General features: G+C 40.8%; 3 protein-coding genes across 3 annotated transcripts; 2 read left to right on the top strand and 1 right to left on the bottom strand.

Annotated features, from left to right (window-relative positions):
- Nucleotides 1–1,286: 1,286 nt before the first annotated feature.
- On the top strand, nucleotides 1,287–3,033 carry LOC104415350 (UDP-glycosyltransferase 88B1). The gene is made up of 2 exons (XM_010026630.2): nucleotides 1,287–2,355; nucleotides 2,509–3,033. The coding sequence occupies exon 1, from the start codon at nucleotides 1,624–1,626 to the stop codon at nucleotides 2,236–2,238; it is 615 nt and encodes a 204-aa protein (XP_010024932.2). The 5' UTR covers nucleotides 1,287–1,623; the 3' UTR covers nucleotides 2,239–2,355; nucleotides 2,509–3,033.
- A 1,298-nt stretch (nucleotides 3,034–4,331) lies between these two features.
- LOC120287387 (uncharacterized mitochondrial protein AtMg00820-like) lies at nucleotides 4,332–4,901 on the bottom strand. The gene is made up of 2 exons (XM_039300177.1): nucleotides 4,584–4,901; nucleotides 4,332–4,403 (listed from the first exon to the last, which is right to left on the bottom strand). Exons 1-2 carry the CDS (start codon nucleotides 4,899–4,901, stop codon nucleotides 4,332–4,334), a joined length of 390 nt encoding a protein of 129 aa, XP_039156111.1.
- A 7,787-nt stretch (nucleotides 4,902–12,688) lies between these two features.
- On the top strand, nucleotides 12,689–14,497 carry LOC104448112 (anthocyanidin 5,3-O-glucosyltransferase). Its single transcript, XM_010061893.3, has 2 exons — nucleotides 12,689–13,780; nucleotides 13,928–14,497. The coding sequence occupies exons 1-2, from the start codon at nucleotides 12,769–12,771 to the stop codon at nucleotides 14,377–14,379; spliced, it is 1,464 nt and encodes a 487-aa protein (XP_010060195.2). The 5' UTR covers nucleotides 12,689–12,768; the 3' UTR covers nucleotides 14,380–14,497.
- The last annotated feature ends 5,351 nt before the right edge of the window (nucleotides 14,498–19,848 follow it).

Here is a 19,848-nt window from a genome sequence, read left to right as displayed (position 1 = left end):
TCTCTTGTGACGCTGGGTGGTTCATCTTCTTCCTTTTCTCCTGCAACTCTGAAAGTTAGTTGATCTGTTTTTCATGATACATAAAAATGCCTTGATCCAGGAAGGGCCGTCCTTTTTTCCCCCTCTCTTTCGAACATTCCTCAGATACTGGCCCCAAGGAATTGTGTCAAGTAGGCCATCTTTTCTTCTTTTTCATGATGTGATGAAAAGTGTACGAGGACTTGTCATTTGCGTATAGGTATAGAACCTTCAGAATCTTTTGCCTCTTACACCTGCTGTCTTTTCCTTTTTAATGGACAACCAACCAGAAAATACTCAAGCCAGTCTAAGTGAATTATTTCTTTTTTGTTCTTATTTTAGTCAGAGACTTCCTGGGATAGGAATCGCATCTTGCTAAAGACGAAAATGTTGAGTTCTACCCTTTTACAAATATCAGTTCATTTAATGTGTTTAGGGCGTCTATAAAATCTTGTACCTAACCTGACTTTGCTGATAACTTCACTCACGAATTTCACGTTATAGGTCTTGGATGAGCCATCAGACTGTCAAATGCTCAGACTGCAAGATACTATTAGAACTGCTGGTGTGAGCTTCTAAATAACTATTCTTGGGTAGATAGGTAATATATGCTTTTCCTTATAAAATAAGCAAAATAATAAAAAAATGCAAACAATGTTTCTTATGAGCTATGATACAAACTGTGGACCTTATTGGAAATTGTAAGGCTGCTGCAGGATGTTGTATTATCCATCGGAGCTTTGCTAGGGATTTTGACGTGACTAGGGGTGACATTGTTGCCCCCATGTAAAACCTATTAGTAAAAGATGCACCACGTTACTATGTTCAACCAAGAATATTGTCTTTACATATGATTGTAAATGGGTTTTTTTACTGAAATCATTCAGTTAACTACTGACACAAAGTAATGAAATGTACAGAGTTACATTAAGTGCAGAATATTTTCAGCACTAATGCAGTCATCAAATCAGTGTCCTTCGATCCTTCGTAGTCAAAATTCTTCAGCTTCAGAAGGTACGTAATTCTCTTTCACCTCATTGCTTTTCCTCTACAGCTAAGTAGCCAAGGCTCTCGATAGGGATGACACCTAAAACCTTCAGGTTGATGATGATTATAATTGCAGAAAACGAGCTGTCAACAACACTGTAATCAGAAGGAAGAAAGGGATATTGGTGAACCCTATTTCAACTAACATCGCAATTAAACCGTAAATCATCCTACTTTTCCATCAGCCAGTCTTGCTCTCGTAACTCCACTGCTTGCGTCCCGAACGAGGCTATAAAGCCACCGCGGAAGAGATCCAATTACTCAGAAGCATCAAATCCATGATGGAGAAGGCAGACAGATGTCACATCGTGATGTACCCATCACCGGGAAGAGCCCACCTCAATTCCCTGGTGGAGCTCGCCCAGTTCCTCCTCCGCCACCACTCTTGCCTCTCCGTCACCGTCCTCATCTCCTCCCCTCCCCACCTCCTCCCTGTCATCACTCCTTACATCTCCTCCGTCTCCTCTGCCAACCCTTCCATCGCCTTCCTCCACCTCCCTTCCGTCTCCCTCCCCCTCTCTCTCCACCGCCCCCACCGGCTTCTCTGACAACCCGGCCATGTACTTCGAGTTCGCCCGCCTCAACAACCCCAACCTCCATCAAGCCTTGTCGGAGATGCTCTCCGCCTCCAAGCCGTCGCAGAAGCCCAAAGCCCTCGTCATCGACTTCTACTACAGCTCCGCTGCCGAGGTCACTGCCGCGCTTCACCTCCCCACGTACTATTTCCACCCTGCCGGCACAAACCCTCTCGCCGCGTTTCTTTACCTCCCCACCCTACACAAGCTCACCACCACCAGCTTGAAAGACCTCGACGGCAACGTCGACATCCCTGGCGTACCACCCATTCAGGCGAAGCACATGCCGTCGAGAATGCTGGACCGGAGCAGCAGAATCTACGGCCACTTCTTGGAAACGTCGACGCGGCTGGCAGAATCCGCCGGGCTCATATGCAACACGTTCGAGGCGATCGAGCCGAGGGCGGTCAAAGCGATATCCCAGGGACTGTGCGTGCCAGACGGCCGGACTCCGCCGGTGTACTGCATCGGGCCGCTCGTGGTGGCCAATGATCACATCAGCAGGGGCGATTGTCTCAGCTGGCTCGACTCGCAGCCCAGCCGGAGCGTCTTGTTTATGAGCTTCGGGAGCATGGGGTGTTCTCGTCGAAGCAGCTGACTGAGATCGCTCACGCTCTCGAGAGGAGTGGGGTCAGGTTCTTGTGGGTGGTCCGTAACCCACCACCAGACGATGAAATCTGGCGCAACTTAGCTATTAAATCAGAAGATGATCCAGGTATGTTTGCGTCTCGTCTCCATCGAGAGGTACACGGATAATACGGGGGACTGCGAACCACGGTCAGAAGTCAAATAATTCAGTTCACGAGCTCTCAATCGCACGATTTTCTTAAGATTTGTTAGTACACCCAACGATTTCCTTTGTCTTCAGGCATGGATGCGATCTTTCCGCCTGGGTTCACGGAGAGAACCAAGGAAAGAGGGCTAGTGCTGAAGTCGTGGGCCCCGCAGGTGGCCGTGCTGAACCACGACTCGGTGGGCGGGTTCGTGAGCCACTGCGGCTGGAACTCGGTGATGGAGGCGTTGTGGGCCAGCGTGCCCGTGATAGTCTGGCCGCTCTTCGCGGAGCAGAAGCTGATCAGGGCGTACCTTGCCTGGGACCTGAAGCTGGTACTGTCAGTGGCCGAGTCGGAAGGAGGGTTCGTGACGAGGGAGGAGTTCGCGGGGCGAGTCACCGAGTTGATGTGCTCGGAGAAAGGGAGAGAAGTAAGGGAGCGGATGGCGGAGATGAGGAATGCGGCGAGGGAGGCGTTGAGCGAGGGAGGGTCGTCGCGGGTGGCGATGGCGAAGTTGGTGGATTCGTTCAAAAGCGGAATGATGCGAGAAGAAGAGTAATAATATCATTTTCTACCCACATGGAAGATCAATGAAGGCATCGTTTATATCCTTGTTTAAATATCATATGGCCGAAGAGGGCGTAATGAATGGTGCAAGTGTTTATGTGGTTTTGCTATCTTGAAATAACGACAACGACAACGCCATAATTGTTAAATTGCTAAAGAGAGGAGAGATGAGGCTGAAACTTCATCTTACGTACAAAGCAACTCCAAGTCTTTTACAAAAGACAAAATACATAACGTAAAACACACCATAACTACCCATGTTCCCCATAAAGCACTTGCCCCACTAACACCTAAAAACTAGGATAACCAACACACATGACTCCACTAATTCTAATAACTAAAAAACCAAATCAACAACATGTGGAAAAGGAAATAACTGTTATATTAACAATCCCTCCCTTAAACTGATGTTTGCTAACATTCAGTTTAAAGCCTTGACTTTTTTCACCGTGCAAACACCTAGTAACCTTCTAAGCTTCACAAATGACTCCATCTTGAGGGCCTTGGTGAATATATCAGCAACTTGATCTTCACTCCTGCAGTAGATTATATCAATTGTTCCATCATTGCTAAGATCTCTCAAGAAGTAAAACTTCACATCAATGTGCTTGCTTCTTCCATGTAACACCGGATTCTTGGAGAGTTTTATTGCTGAGTTATTGTCACAAAAAATTTTAGTAGGTCCCGGTTGCTTGAATTGTAACTCCTCAAGAATTCTCCTTAGCCAAATAGCTTGACAAGCACTAGCTGTTGCAGCAACAAATTCAGCTTCTGTACTTGACAATGTGACAATTGGTTGCTTCTTGGATGACCACGAAATAGCACCTGTTCCAAACATAAAAGCATAACCCGAAGTGCTCCTCCTATCATCTTGATCTCCTGCATAGTCACTATCAGTAAATCCCAACAAATCAGACTTTTCACCCTTCTTGTAAAATAGCCCAAAGTCTCTAGTTCCTTGCAAGTAACGAAGAATTCTCTTGGTAGCTAACAAATGCATTTGTGTAGAATTCTCCATATATCTACTAATTAAACTCACAGAATACATTATGTCTGGTCTTGTTGCAGTTAAATACATCAAACTGCCCACAATTTGTTTATAAAGTGTGCTGTCAACCTTCCTCCCTTCATGATCTTTGTATAACTTTAAGCCAAACTCAACTGGAGTGTTTACAGGATTACAATCCTTCATCTGAAACCTGTCCAAAATTTCTCCCACATATTTCTTTTGAGAAATAAAGATCCCATCATCCGATTGTACCATTTCTATGCCAAGGAAGTAATGCATCATACCAAGATCGACATTTCAAACTCATCCATCATAGATTTCTTGAATTCTTCAAACATGCCATCACAACTTCCAAGTAAATATAAGATCGTCAACATACAAGCAGACAATAAGCATTTTCCCTTTATCTCCAATCTTGACAAAAAGCGTATGCTCATAAGGACATTTTGAAAAACCAACTTTAAGAAAATAAGTTTCAATGCGACTATACCAAGCCCGAGGGGCTTGTTTTAGCCCATAAAAAGCTTTCTTCAATCTATAAATTTTATGCTCATTTCCAATCTTGACATAACCAGGGGGTTGCTCAACAAATACCTGTTCCTCCAAGTACCCATGCAAGAATGCCGATTTGACATCTAGTTGGAAAATAGGCCAAGAATTATGTGCCATCAATGCAACCACCAATCTGATCGTGTCATGTCTCGCAACTGGAGAAAAAACCTCTGTATAGTCGATCCCATATTGCTGCTTGTATCCCTTGGCTACCAAACGTGCTTTGTATTTGTCAACTTCACCATTTTCTTTCAGTTTTGTTTTAAAGACCCACTTCACACCAATGGTTTTTTGTCCATCCGGAAGATCGGATAACTCCCAAGTATCATTTCTTTTGATGGCATTAATTTCATCATCCATCGCTTTTTGCCATTTTTCTTCTTTGACAGCACTCTCAAAAGTTGTAGGGTCATAGTATGAAAATAAGGCAAAGTGAGTAATTGAATCTCTAATTCCAGTTACCTCATAATCTTCCATCCAAGCAGGCTTTCTTCTAACGCGGCGAAGAGATTGGGCTTCTTCTTCATTGACTTGATGCCTGTTGGTGAAATTTCAGCAACTGTAGAAGTTGTATTTGATGAATTTTGGGGCATATAAGGTGCTGAAATTTGCTCCTGTTCAGCATCATTGTCATAAAGAACTTGGGTAGGCTGCTGCCTATTCCAATCCCAAATGTTCTCTTCATCGAAAACAACATCCCCGCTAGTCACAATATTCTTTATTAGTGGATTGAATAATTTATATGCTTTAGATGCTTCACTTATACCAAGAAAGACACATTTTTCAGCCTTGTCATCAAATTTCTTCCTTTTCATATCCGGGACATGGGCATATGCGATGCATCCAAAATTCTGAAGTGATCTACAGCCGGTCTTCTCCCACTCCAAGCCTCTTCAGGTGTCATATTCGAACAGCAAAAGTTGGACTGTTCAAAACATGAATACTCCAATTTACGCTTCCCGCCGAAAGTCTTTGGAACTCTTCCTCTTGCCAATAAACTTCTCACCATGTTGAGAATTGTTCTATTTTTCCTCTCGATACACCATTCTCGTTGTGGTGTATATGCAGATAAGCTCTTTCGAATGCCATACTCTGCACAAAAAACTTCAAATTCTTTTGAGCAATATTCACCGCCTCGATCTGTTCGAAGAGTCTTAATAGTCTTTCTTGCTTCATTTTCAACACGAGTTTTGAAGCTTTTAAATGTGGAGAAAGCTTCTGATTTTTCCTGTAAAAAATAAACCCAAGTTTTTCTGGAAAAATCATCAATGAAGGTAATTAAGTATCTTTTACCTCCATTAGAAGATGGATTTATGGGACCGCAAATGTCCGAATGCACCAGCTGCAAAACATCCTTTGCTCTCCATGACTTTTCTTTTGAAAATTGATAACGATGTTGTTTGCTAACAACACATTCTTCACAGACTTGGGAAGGAACAGTAATTTGAGGAAGACCCGTCACCATGTTTTTCTGTTTGAGGGTTTTCAATCCACCAAAACTCAAGTGACCATAGCGAAAGTGCCAAAGCCATGACGGATCTTTCTTTTCAACCATCAAACAAGACTTAATATTTTCAATCTTTAATGGAAACAATCTATTTGAATTCATAGGAACAACTGCAATAGCACCTCTAACGGAATCATAAATTTCACAGACACCTCTCTGAATGATGATTACATAACCCTTTTCTTGTAATTGGCCAGCACTCAACAGATTACTTTTCAAGTCAGGAACATACAACACATTAGAGATCGTTTCCACAAAACCATTCTTGGTTATTATCTTAATATCTCCTTTTCCCATCACTTTCACAGTAGAATGATCCCCAAAACTCACAGTGGAATGAAAATCTTCATTTAGATGAGAAAAAGAAGACTTACTTCCACTCATGTGGTTACTGCAGCCTGTATCCACATACCAAATATCTGACTCGCACTCATTTTCATCTTGAACAGCCATCAACAACGTTTCTGCTTCCTTTTCTTCAACAAAGATTGAACTCTCTGCCTTTTCTTTATTATTAGGCAGCTTAGTATAACATTCAGATACATAATGACCAAATTTATGACATCTAAAACACTCTACCTTGGCTTTGTAAGGATCCCGTCCTCCGCCTTTGCCTTGAAATTGGTCATTATTGGCTTTGAAATTCCTGCCAACATCTCTATTTCCTCGATCTCCCCTTCCTCTACCTCTACCTCTACCCCTTCCTCTGAAATTGTTGGAATGAGTATTGGTAGAAGCCTTCAATGCTTGCTCCTCTGTTGAACTTGTTCATCTTCCATTCATGGACCAATAAGGAGCTTTGCAATTCATCAAGAGTGAGCGCATCTATGTCTTTCGACTCTTCAATTGAGCAGACAACATAATTAAACTTTGATGTCAAGGAACGCAAAATCTTCTCCACAATGGTGACGTCGTCCATCTTCTCGCCATGGAATCGCATCTTGTTGCTGATCTCCATTGTTCTGGCACAATAACTAGTAACAAATTCTCCATCTTTCATCGCTAATGTTTCAAAATCTTTTCTCAAGGCTTGAAGCTGTGCACGCTTCACTCTAACAGAGCCTTGATATTTCTTCTTCATAGAATCCCATATATCCTTGGAAGTTTCTTTGCAAAGAATAGTCTCCAAGATGGAACGATCGATAGCCTGAAAAAAATAATTTTTGCCTTCAGTCCTTCAACTTTCGAGCTTCCACGCTGCTGGGGATCCGTCAAAGCCATGCCTGCTGGTGGCTCTTAAATTCCAGATTCGACAACCGACCAATACTCCTTTGATCGTAAAAAATTCTCCATTAACATACTCCAATGGTCATAGTGACCATCAAAGCGTGGAATTGCTGGTTGAACAAAATTGTCGGTGGCCATTGGAAATATTGCTGCTGCAATTTTCTCAAGAAAGTTCTTTTTTTTTTTTTTAAACTCTCCCACGTTTCTCTCAGGCTCTGATACCACTGTTAAATTGCTAAAGAGAGGAGAGATGAGGCTGAAACTTCATCTTACGTACAAAGCAACTCCAAGTCTTTTACAAAAGACAAAATACATAACGTAAAACACACCATAACTACCCATGTTCCCATAAAGCACTTGCCCCACTAACACCTAAAAACTAGGATAACCAACACACATGACTTCACTAATTCTAATAACTAAAAAACCAAATCAGCAACATGTGGAAAAGGAAATAACTATTATATTAACAATAATCTTCTGCATAGATATCTCTATCTACGCATGTGCTTTCATTCGAGAATAAATCGGTGTCAACAATCGTCGCAACCCTTGGAAAATCTTAATTACATAAAGAGAAGTTATTGCATGCACCTGATGCATCAAACTAGAATAAAATAGCCATTAATGTTGATATACGTTTGGGTCTCGTAAAAAATTATAGGTTTTTCACGTCTTGTAGGTTTATATTATCTAATAATTTTCAATGAAATGATTTCATAAAAAACATGTGATTTTTCCAATCGATTATGAATATTAAGCAAAATGCGACTATCGAATTTCTTTTCCTAAAAATTCAATGAGTTTTGACCATCGGATCACAAGCTAATTAAGATATCTCACCCTTAAGTGAGGCTAGTCTATATAACACACAATAGTCCAATTGTTCGACCTTCAGGCACAATCCAACAACAAACGGTACGAAATTAAGTGTCGTACAAGTACTGGTTAGTATAAAGCTTTAAATTTTAAATAAGACTTGATAGCCAAATACACAGTATTTGGTGTTGCATGCTCTATTGATAATAAGTCAATAGACATAGTAGTTTCTCCGTTCTCCGAATTAATCAATCATCGATCATAAATTCGATGTGATCACAAGCATTTATTCGTAGTTCCTATATAAAGTATTTCGACACATCAAAACTTAACAGATTTAATACGATTGACGAGTGGGGTATGTCACAACCTACTTTTTCCATCCGAAAGGGCAAGAGCTTATGGGTTTAGGGGTATCACCTAAAAAGCAAGTCCACAACCCTCCATTAAGCATGCATCCTCCCAAGCTTATATCTTGCGCAATATTGTGATACTTGTTGTTAAGTCAAATTGGCACTATGCGGATTTTCTAATGAGTTGCCGTTAACCTATTGGGGTCAACTAGAGACATGGAAGTTTAACTTACTTCCTATGCAATCGGAAAATCTATGTGTAAGGACTTATTTACACTAATCATTCAATTAGTACAATTTTAGGACCTATCTTGTTCAATTACCAACCATAATATTCAGGAAGTCTTCTTACTAATTAGGAGTCATAAGGTTCTATCCCAAACTAGGCTAAAGGAAAACAAAAATCAATGTATTGAAAGTGTGCAATTAAATAATAATTGACATGGAAACGCATAATCACAACAACCTAACATCTATCTCTAAAGACAAACAACACTATATTGTAAAGCTTTACGAGCATGTTCAATTTTTGAGTTTCAAGGATTTTTACATATTTTAAGGAAAAAACTACTCGAAAAGTAATATTTAAGCTTTTCCCTAAAAATAATTTTTCTAGGAAATTTTTTCAATTTTTCTGATTTTGAAAAATATTCTTAAAAATAATTTCTAATTTTTTTTAATTGGAAAGGGACACTAGGCTGGGCCCTGGGGCCCAATTCGGAAATGAACTAAACTCGGAGTCTCACGCTTGGGTCATTGACATTTCTGGGCTTTTATATTAAATCCATTTTAAAAATGACATAAGCCCAATCTAAAAGCAAACTAAGCCCAATTCAACAGCAGCCCAAAGTTCACTTAAACTAGAATCTAAATTAGTTGCGTAAGTACGCTGAGTTCGTTGTTATTTTCCTAGATCAGGCCAACCTTCTCACGTAATATAGTTTCATGCATGAGTGTGCATGTTTATACTGATCTTCGTGGATGATTTGTTTCACACTGTGGAAATCGATTGACTTCTTAATGATCAACTGCTCTGTGGAATTATGTTTTAGAGGAATCTGGTGATTCACTTGACCAGCCATTTGAAAAGACCTCAACCCAAATAGTACCCATGGAAGGTGATCAGGAAAGTGGTCAGATTGTGAATGAGGTTCCCAATCAGGCGACTTCACAGTTGAATGTCAAACCGAAATACAGGTCATACGCCTTATGCTTAATAATGAAGAAATTGTTTCGGATCAATTGTACATGAGCTGCACTTTCATTCCGTTACTTTCAAAATCATAATGGTGCCAGGCATTCTGAACTCCAGAAGTTTGCAGCTTATCATTAGTTATCCTTTTGTATTTTTTATGCTTCTACTAGTTAAAAACCCTCACAGCATCCTGTTAAAAATTTGGATGTGCACGGAAGCATGATTTTGATATTAGTTTTTGGTTTAATGTGTGCAAATGTATTTGTGTATGGTATAACTTGTAGAGGATAGATAAGGAACAAGGTAGGGTAGTTCGAAGATAAAAGTCTTGGGATAAAGGGAATATAGTTTCATTAGATGGACAAAACTAGTTTTGATGGAGGTGACAATGGAGGTACATCTTGAAACGGAGTTTTAAGCTCATCTCCCCATGCAAAAAAACAGGGAGCACTTGCTCTTTTATATAAGCTGACAACCAACTGAAACAATAGCTGGACTTGTACACGTTACAACTAGCTAATTGTCAACAATGAAGGACCTAGACTACTCTTGACTTTGACCACCGGCTTGGACTTCTGCTTACTGTTTCTTTTGCTATTGCTTGCTTGCATTCCCACGCATGTCTTCAAGGTTTAGCTAGCAACCGCCATTCTCAACAATTCTAGACAAGAGCATTTTATTTCTTGATTAAGCTAGCTTTTCTTGCATCACACATACAACCTCCAAGCTAGAGATTTGCTGCACATTCTCTAGGCTTCTCTAGATATTAACTAGTTGTTGTTCATGTTCTCGACTCTTATTTCTTCATGATTAAGCGAGTAGTTTTCAGATTTTGCTGAAAATGGATCACAATTTGCAACACTGCCATTGATAAAAGAAAAAGAAAAAATGTGTTGGTCCAGGGAAAGGCTGTCCTTTTTCCCACTCTCTTTCGTGCGTTCCTTAGATACTGGCCCAGGAGAAGGCCAAGGCATGTGGGTCTCGCTGGGATGAAAAAAAATGTCAAGTAAACCATCTTTTCTTCTTGTTGACGAGGTCACCATGTTATAGACTAGTAGATGCACCTTAAAATGATCTGAAACGGGCAGTTCAGCAAATGCCGTTCTGACTTTTGAGCAAAGTCGGTGTCATATTGGTGAATAGTTTGGATTCTCAAGCTCTCTCTTGGGACGCTGGGAGCTTCATCTTCTGCCTTTTCTTCGGCAACTCCGAACGTTAGTTGATCTGTCTTTCCATGAGACAGGAAAATGTAGTGTGGATTCTCAATCTCTCTCTTGTGAGGCTGGGAGGTTCATCTTCTTCCTTTTCTCCAGTAGCTCTGAACGTTAGTTGGTTGGTCTTTTCATGAGACAGAAAAATGCGTTGATCCAGGAAGGGCCGTCCTTTTTCCCGCTCTCTTTCATACGTTCTTTAGATATCGGCCCCAAGGAAAAGCGAAGGTGTTGGTCTCGCCGCCGTGGTGAAAAATGTGTCAAGTAGGCCATCTTTTCTTCTTTTTCGTGATGTGATGAGAAGTGTACGAGGACTTGTCATTTCGAAGTAGAACCTTAAGACTTTTTTGCCTCTTACACCTGCTGTCCTTTCCTTTTGTCCAATAAGTTTTAAATTAATTGATTAATTTTCCTATTAAATAGAAGTTGGCAAGGCCAACCCTCATCGACCATGGCTTATGGACTATGGTTGGGGATTGGCCATTGACCCAAAAAAGAAGAAGAAATAAATAAAAAGATATTAAAAAATCAAAAATCAAAAATTAATTTATTATTAAAAATATTTACGCCAATACTAATCGTATCATTTATAATGATCGACATCTATGTAAATGACGTTTGGCTTAAATTAGCCAAATTAATTGAATTGATATCAATATAGAAAAGCCTATGATTATTTTGATCCAATTGAGAAATTTATGACTAAGTTGTTATCAATGTAATTGGTTAGAAACTTTTTTTTGTACTTTTCTCGAGAATTGGTCTTGATCATTTTGATTTCAATTCTCGTTGATGTCCCCATGGTCAGTAAGAGGTTATGGTAAGCTTATTTATTCATGACATATGTTATGTTCACTGTGAAGACAAAAAACTACAAATGCAGACAATGTCCTGAATAAAGGGAAGAATTTCTCTAGAATTTCATCCTTTCAACCTTTTATACAGCAAATAAAACAAAGAGAAATGCCAAATATGTTGAGATTGATTCATGAAATGCGCATAGATGAAGTGAAAAATTATTATTAGATGTTGATTAGGATCAATTTATAACAAATGCTTGCCAATAATTCGAATGTACCTAGTACCATATAAGGAAAAGAAAAACATTGAACAAGTTAACTACACAAGATTTCAATTGGGTATTTATCTCCATGAAAAGACATGATATTGGTGAACAATGAAAAAATTGTTCAATCAGTCATAACATTATTGTACAGAGATCAATACAATCATCAATTTTTCAAATTTGCCAATTGAGTTTGTAATCTTTGTGAGAAATTTCAATATAATCTTTATGTTTCCCTCAATTTCTACCTAAAATCGTTGATATGACGACGTGTCACATAGGACAATTGACGACAACTAGACCGTAACGTCATTAAATTGGCAAAATTATAACATTTAGAACTAAATTGATATCTCTACTTATTTTATTTTTTTCATAAACGGAAGTTGACAATGTCTTCCCCTTTTTTTATTAATTCACGAGAATCTTTTACCTAACATAAGAAACTATTGCAAAAGATATTGTATCAATCTATTTAATAACCGTGAGTAAGTATCTACACTTTTTCCCAAACATATAGAAAAGGAGTGGTTGGCTATCCACCTGCCCTGGTAGCAAAAGGGCCAATGATACACAAATGGGCAAGAATACTAGGCAGGGGTAGAGAGCATCATAGTCCCCAAAGCTGATAAGACGCCATGATGATTATAATTGCACGAAACGTGCAGTCCCAGCAACACTGTAATCAGAAGGAAGAGACATTGGTGAACCGTATTTCAACTAACATCAGAATTGAACAATAAATCATCCGACTCTTCCATCAACCAGTCTCGCTCTCCACTGCTTGCGTCACGAACGAGGCCATAAAGCCACCGCGGAAGAGATCCAATTACTCAGAAGCGTCAAATCATGATGGAGAAGGCAGACATATGTCACATCGTCATGTACCCGTCACCGGGAAGAGGCCACCTCATGTCCCTGGTGGAGCTCGCCCAGTCCCTCCTCCGCCGCCACCCCTCCCTCGCCATCACCGTCCTCATCTCCTCCCCTCCCCACCTCCTCCCTTCCATCATCCCTTACCTCTCCTCTGTCTCCTCCGCCACCCCTTCCATCGCCTTCCGCCACCTCCCTCCGTCTCCCTCCCCCTCTCTCTCCTCCGCCCCCACCGCCTTCTCTGACGACCCGGCCATGTACTTTGAGTACGCCCGCCTCAACAACCCCAACCTTTACCATGACTTGTCTGAGCTGCTTTCCGACTCCCAGCCGTCACAGAAGCCCAAAGCCCTCGTTGTCGACTTCTTCTACAGCGTCGCCGCCGAGGTCGCCGCCGCGCTCCGCCTCCCCACGTACTATTTCCTCCCCGCCGGCGCGAACCCTCTCGCGGCGTTTCTCTACCTCCCCACCCTACACAAGCTCACCACATCCAGCTTCAAAGACCTGGATGGCAACGTCGACATCCCGGGCGTACCGCCGATTCCGGCGAAGCACATGCCGTCGAGGATGCTGGACCGGAGCAGCAGAATCTACGGCCATTTCTTGGAAACGTCGACGCGGCTGGCAGAATCCGCCGGCCTCATAAGCAACACGTTTGAGGCGCTCGAGCCGAGGGCCCTCAAAGCGATATCCGAGGGACTGTGCGTGCCAGACGGCCGAACTCCGCCGGTGTACTGCATTGGGCCGCTCGTGGCGGCTGACGATCACATCAGCAAGCACGAATGCCTGATCTGGCTCGACTCGCAGCCGAGCCAAAGCGTCTTGTTTATGAGCTTCGGGAGCATGGGGGTGTTCTCGTCGAAGCAGCTGAGAGAGATCGCTCACGCTCTCGAGAAGAGTGGGGTTAGGTTCTTGTGGGTGGTCCGTTACCCACCACCGCACGATGAAATGTGGCGCAACTTAGCTATCAAACCAGAAGATGATCCAGGTATATTTCTGTGTATTGTCTACAACAAGCGGCATAAGAATAACGCGCGGGACTTCAAATCACGGTCAGAAAAATGATCTTCATGAGCTCTCCACGCGAGTTGAGTCAAGATTTCTTATTATACACGCCACTTTCCTTTCTCTTCAGGTATAGATGAGATCCTTCCGAGTGGGTTCACGGAGAGAACCAAGGACAGGGGGCTGGTGCTGAAGTCGTGGGCCCCGCAGGTGGCGGTGCTGAGCCACGACTCGGTGGGCGGGTTCCTGAGCCACTGCGGGTGGAACTCGGTGATGGAGGCGGTGTTCGCGGGGGTGCCCATGATAGTCTGGCCGCTCTACGCGGAGCAGAAGCTGAACAGGGCGTACCTGGCCTGGGATTTGAAGCTGGTCCTGGCTGTGGCCGAGTCGGAAGGGGGCTTCGTGACGACAGATGAGTTGGCGGAGCGAGTCAGTGAATTGATGTTGTCGGAGAAAGGGAGAGAAGTGAGGGGGCGAGCGGCGGAGATGAGGAATGAAGCGAGGCAGGCCTTGAGCGAGGGAGGGTCGTCGCGGGTGGCGATGGCAAAGTTGGTGGACTCGTTTAAAAAAGGAATGATGTGAGAAGAAGAGTAATTGTACAGTGTATTCTCAATATAGAAAAGTTTGTATGACAGTTTTTAATGTATAGTGAAAAATAACAGTTGACTATAAAAAATCAAATTTTAAATAATTATATTTATTGTGGGATTCATTTCTTTAAAAATTCATGACTCAAAATACAATGTTATTCTCGTAGTAACCCAAAAACTGTTATACTAGCAAAATCCGTGTAAATAATATTTGGGATAAATCCATTGGTAATGTTAAATATTGGTGTAATTAAGTTATAAAATTTTCAAAAAGTGTAATCAAACCCTTAAACTTATTATGAATATGCAATTAAGTTTAAATCTTTCAAAAAATATAATCAAATTTTTAAATTTTTAAAAAATGCAACAAATTATTTAATTGATCCATTCAAGTCCTTTAATTGATTGTATACTTTGAAATTTTTAGGATTTGATTATATTTTTTGAAAATATTAAGACTTAGTTGCACTTTTCATGACAAATTTTAAAATTTTATGTACACTTACCTCATAATATTTTGTATAAGTGATTTTATATATTGTAGATTTGACAAAGTGGCCCCTTATAACAATCAAAATAAGCATAGATAATATTGCTTATGAAATTTTATGCGCTCCTTATGCATATAAACTAGTTTTCTAAAAATATATATGCAATAAAAACCTGTCATTTTAATTATCGTAAATCTCTGTCCACAAGGTAAAAGATCAACAAATGCATCGGTCTTATTCTTGTTTAGATATGTTATGGCCAAAGAGGGTGCAACGAATGGTGCCAATTTTTCTGCCAATTCACTATCTCGAAGTTAGCTTTGGCTCGTTTAATTAGAAAGTTAAATTGATTTTGCTGTTAACACACAAACACACGTCGCGCCAATCTTTCTTTTCGACCCTCGAGCCCAGCCCAACAAGAAACACTAATTTGGACCGAGTCCACCACCAGACACTATCTAAGAAGCCCGGTAAGATTCAGCCACCAGTGGTCATCAATAATGACCCACCCAATCCATGGTGACATAATGACAACAATTCCACTTGCAGATATGGATGAAAACGATAAAGTCGTGTGGACTAAAACAAAAGCTGGCAAATACACTGTAAAGAGCGCATACAATCAAATCTGGGAACCAGATACGAAGCAGCACACAATTCAGCCATCATCTTCTTACCAATACCCAAGAGAGCTATGGACTATGATTTGGAACTTGCATACACATCAAAAAATTAAAAAATTTATCTGGAGCCTATGCCATAACGCGATCCTGACTACAGACAATTTGTGGAAAAGGAAGACTGTACCTAAACCGCTGTGTCCTCTTTGCCGGCAAAGCCCTGAATCTGTTGAGCATATTTTTCTGTTGTGCAAATGGACAAACGAGGTATGGCAACACTCGGTGCGACAAATGAAAATATCAGATTAGGGGCTAGGTCGGTTTGAAACTTGGCTGCTAAATCAAGTTAGGAAAATAGAGAACTCTCCTCAGCCAGAATTGCTGGTGACAATTATTTGGGAAATATGGAAGGCTAGAAATCATTCGTATTCCGAAGACGTGCTCCAAATCCATCACGAGTGGTGGACGCTGCCTTAGCAAATTGGAAAAGCTTTGAGTGATGGAATCCAAGAAGCAAAAAATTAAGGAAAAAAGAAGAGTTTTCACCTGCAGTTTGGAAGGCACCGGACGTAAATAATTTAAAGGTGAACGTAGATGGCTAGTTCGAGGAAGGCAAATCAGAAGGCAGCATAGCGTGTGTCTATAGAGACAAAACTGGAAGAGTGGTGGATGGGTTTGCGAAGACGGTTTCCACAGCGTTATCAAGTCAAACTAAAACCCTAGCTTTGTTGGAGGCGCATCGATATCTGAGGAAGAACACTTCACTGAACTTAAGTGTGGAGTCAGACAACTTAAATGTGATAAGGGTGTGAGTGCTAGTATGAACACCTAGAGGGGGTGAATAGGTGTATAAAATAAACCTTGGCAAATATATGTGGAATAAAATAAACTTCGAGTAAAATAAAGGAGTTAGGGAAGAGAATAAGAACACAAGATTTATAGTGGTTCGAACTTAATCCAAGCCTACGTCCACTCTCCCACGCTAATGACCTTCTTGGCTGGATTTCACTATGCAATCAACAAGAGATTACAACTTCGAGTGCAAACACTTAGTAGTAGATCACACTATCTCACTAAGTCACTCTTTTTGTATTTCCCTCACGATTACAAACGTTTAAGCTCTCAAGAGACAAGTATATGATCGAAAGTCGCTCAGACTTTGGAATTATAAATTCTACGCTCCGTCTCTTACTTGCTCATCGGTCCATGATCTCCTTAAATACTCCTCCACTTCCAAACTACCCGTTGGACAAGTATCCGGAGAATCGTCTTCCAATATACCCATTGGACAGCTCGTATCTAGAAGATTTGGTAGCCGTTGAGTGACAAAGATAGAATCCCAAATTGATTCCGATCGCCCATACAAACGGAATCTTGGTTTCCATAAGTAAAGCTTCTTCGTATAGAAAGTTCTTGTCTTCAAGATCCAATCGTCAATCAATTAGATTGAACCAATCAAATCAATCTTGATGTGGAATCCAAACCGGATCACTAGTCGTTATGTGATTGGGCTTGAGTTACGATTCATCGAATCCGGATGTAAAGTCCGAGAGCCATAGACTTTACAATCCGAACGTAGACTTTACAATGCGGCCCGAACATATCTCGCTTACGAACGGATTTAGCTTTAAGGTCTCGTACCCGGTTCGGCAAAGCAAGAGTCTCCGTCTTTTGGTTCATCATTCACGTTCGATCCGGAATTTGTCGGAATGATCGGACTTCGATGTAACAGACTTTGACACTAAAGTCTGCAGTCTTCGACTTTGAGTCTTGAGTCAGCGGTCTTCGGACTTTGACACGTAAGTCTGGAAATCTTCAAAATATACTCCGGACATATGTTACGTTCAGTCTTCCCGGCCGTCTTCGACTTTGATAATATCATTTACATGTTCTATCATCTGCATGGTCTATTACTCAACCATCAAATATATTAGTAACCTTTGATTTATTTTGTCATCTTCAAAACATCATAAGCGATTTCCCTAACAAAGGGCAGTGAAGATTAGGAAAAGGTTTTGTGGGAGGAGGAAACTATAGTCAACGCCTGCAAATTAGAGAGGGAAAATTACCAAAAAAGTGTTAAACATATTGCAATTGTGCAAGTTTAGTCTTAAACTTATTTTTTTGACCAATTGAATCATAAACCTTTTACAATTATTCTCAATCGTTTATTCGGCCAAAATTAGCCAACCGGTGCGACATGGCGGTCGACCGATGTCGGTGATCTTTTTTAATAATATTTTATTTTTGAAATATTTTATTAATTTTTTTATCTTCCCCTTCTCCCTCTTCCTTCTTCCTCCCTCCTCCCTCCTCCCTCCTCCTTCCTTTGGCTCTAGCGACCGTAGGCCGGTGGTCGCGAGTAAGGCAATCCGGCGGGCTTCGCTCTCTCTCTCTCTCTCTCTCTCTCTCTCTCTCTCTCTCTCTCTCTCTTTTTTTTTCCCTTTCTCCCTCTTCCTTCTTCCTCCCTCCTCCTTCCTTTGACTCTAGCGACCAGCCAGGCTGGTCGGTCGCCAGAGTAAGGCGATCCGGCGGGCTCGCCTTGCCGTCGGCAAGCTCGCACCTCGTGACGGCAGGGCGAGCCCCCGCCAGATCTGGCGAGGAGGGCCTTGCCAAACGTGACGGCGAGGCCCCCTTGTCGGATTTGGTGAGGGCTCGCCTCGCCATCGTTGGGAGCAAGCTTGCCAAACCCGGTGTTGGCGAGGTGAGATAGCTTGGCCGCCTCAATCTAGTGACCCGCCAGCCCTCCCCCCTGGTTGATCGCGCCGGAGCCAAATGATGAAGGAGAGAGGGGGAGAAAAAAAAAAAAAAAAAAAAAGAGAGAGAGAGAGAGAGGGTAAAAAATATGAAATATATTCAAAAAATAAAATATTATAAAAAAAAGGTCACCAGCATCGGCCGATCACCACGTTAGCGCCAGTCAGCCAATTTTGGCTAGATGGACTGATCAGGAATAATTGTAAAATGTTTAAGACTTAATTGGTCAAAAAAATAAGTTTATGACTGAATTGACACAATTATAATAAGTTTAAGACTTTTTTGGTAATTTTCCCAATTAGAGATGGCCTAATTTGAAAACTTGAGTACAGCCCATTGCCCAAGAGAAACAAATAAAGTAGTGGACTAGGTAACTAAAGCCCATAAAGGTAATTATCTTTCTAGAAATTGGCTTACTAATCCTCTTAGTACTTTATGGGACCTTATTGTTTATGAGGCCTGTGTTTTTTCTTATGAAGAAACTACGTGAAGTAATGAAGCTCGATTATATTTTTTGACCCAAAAAAAAAAAATCTAACCCTATTAATAAAAGGTCAATTCAGTCATAAAATTTTCAAGTTTATCAATTGAGTTGTAAATCTTTGCTTGAACTTCCAATATAATCCTTCTCACCTCCTTAATTTCCATTGAAAATTGCCAACACGACGATGTGCCACATAGGACAGGCGACAACTAAATCGCAATGTTAGCGATTTCCGATGGAAATTGACTAGAATGATTATATTGAAATTCGTGTAAAAATTTAGGATTAAATTGGAAAAATTAAAAAATTTAGAATTGAATTGGCACATATCTAATAAGTTTAGGATCGACCGATTAATTTTCCCTTTAAACAAAAGTTAGTGACGCCAACCCTCGCTAGCCATGGTGCGACTAGCCACTGGCAAAAGAAAGGGAAAGAAAAGTGAAAGGAAAAGAAATAAAAAGACATTAAAAAATTTAAAAAAAAATTATTAAATTATTATTAAAAATGTCCACATTAGTGCCAATCATGTTGTTTAGGATGACCGGCATCCATGTGGGCGACTTTTGGCCTAAATTGGCAAGATAGACTAAATTTGTATCAATGTGAAAATATTTATGATTAATTTGATCAAATTAAAATATTTTTCATTGAATTGTTATTAATGTAATAAGGTTTAGAACTTTTTATCTCAAGAAATGGTCTTGACCATTTTGAGTTCAATTTTCCTTGATGTCCCATGGTTTCCTTTCAAGAGTGGATACTTAATTATTCATGACATATCTTATGTTCATTGTGCCAAAAAAAAAATGAAAAAGAAAAAGGAAACCTAGAAATGTGGACAATGTACTGAACATATGAAAGGAAAACGTTCTCTAACATTTCATCCTTTCAACCTTTTATGCAAAAAAGCATAAAACGAAGAGAAATTATTATTTTTAGATGTTGATTAGGATCAATTTATAACAAATGCTTGTCGATAATTCAAATGCACCTAGTCCTATAAAAGGAAAACAAAAACATTGAACAAGCTAATTGCAGAAGATTTTAGTTGGGTATTTATCTCCTTGAAAAGACATGCTAGTGGTGAATAGTGGGGAAATTGTTCA

The sequence above is a fragment of the Eucalyptus grandis genome, chromosome 1 (assembly GCF_016545825.1).
Source record: "Eucalyptus grandis isolate ANBG69807.140 chromosome 1, ASM1654582v1, whole genome shotgun sequence".
Classification (NCBI taxonomy): Eukaryota; Viridiplantae; Streptophyta; class Magnoliopsida; order Myrtales; family Myrtaceae; genus Eucalyptus; species Eucalyptus grandis.
The sequence above is the reverse complement of the archived record's forward strand: the minus strand, read 5'-3'. Positions and strand labels throughout refer to the sequence as shown.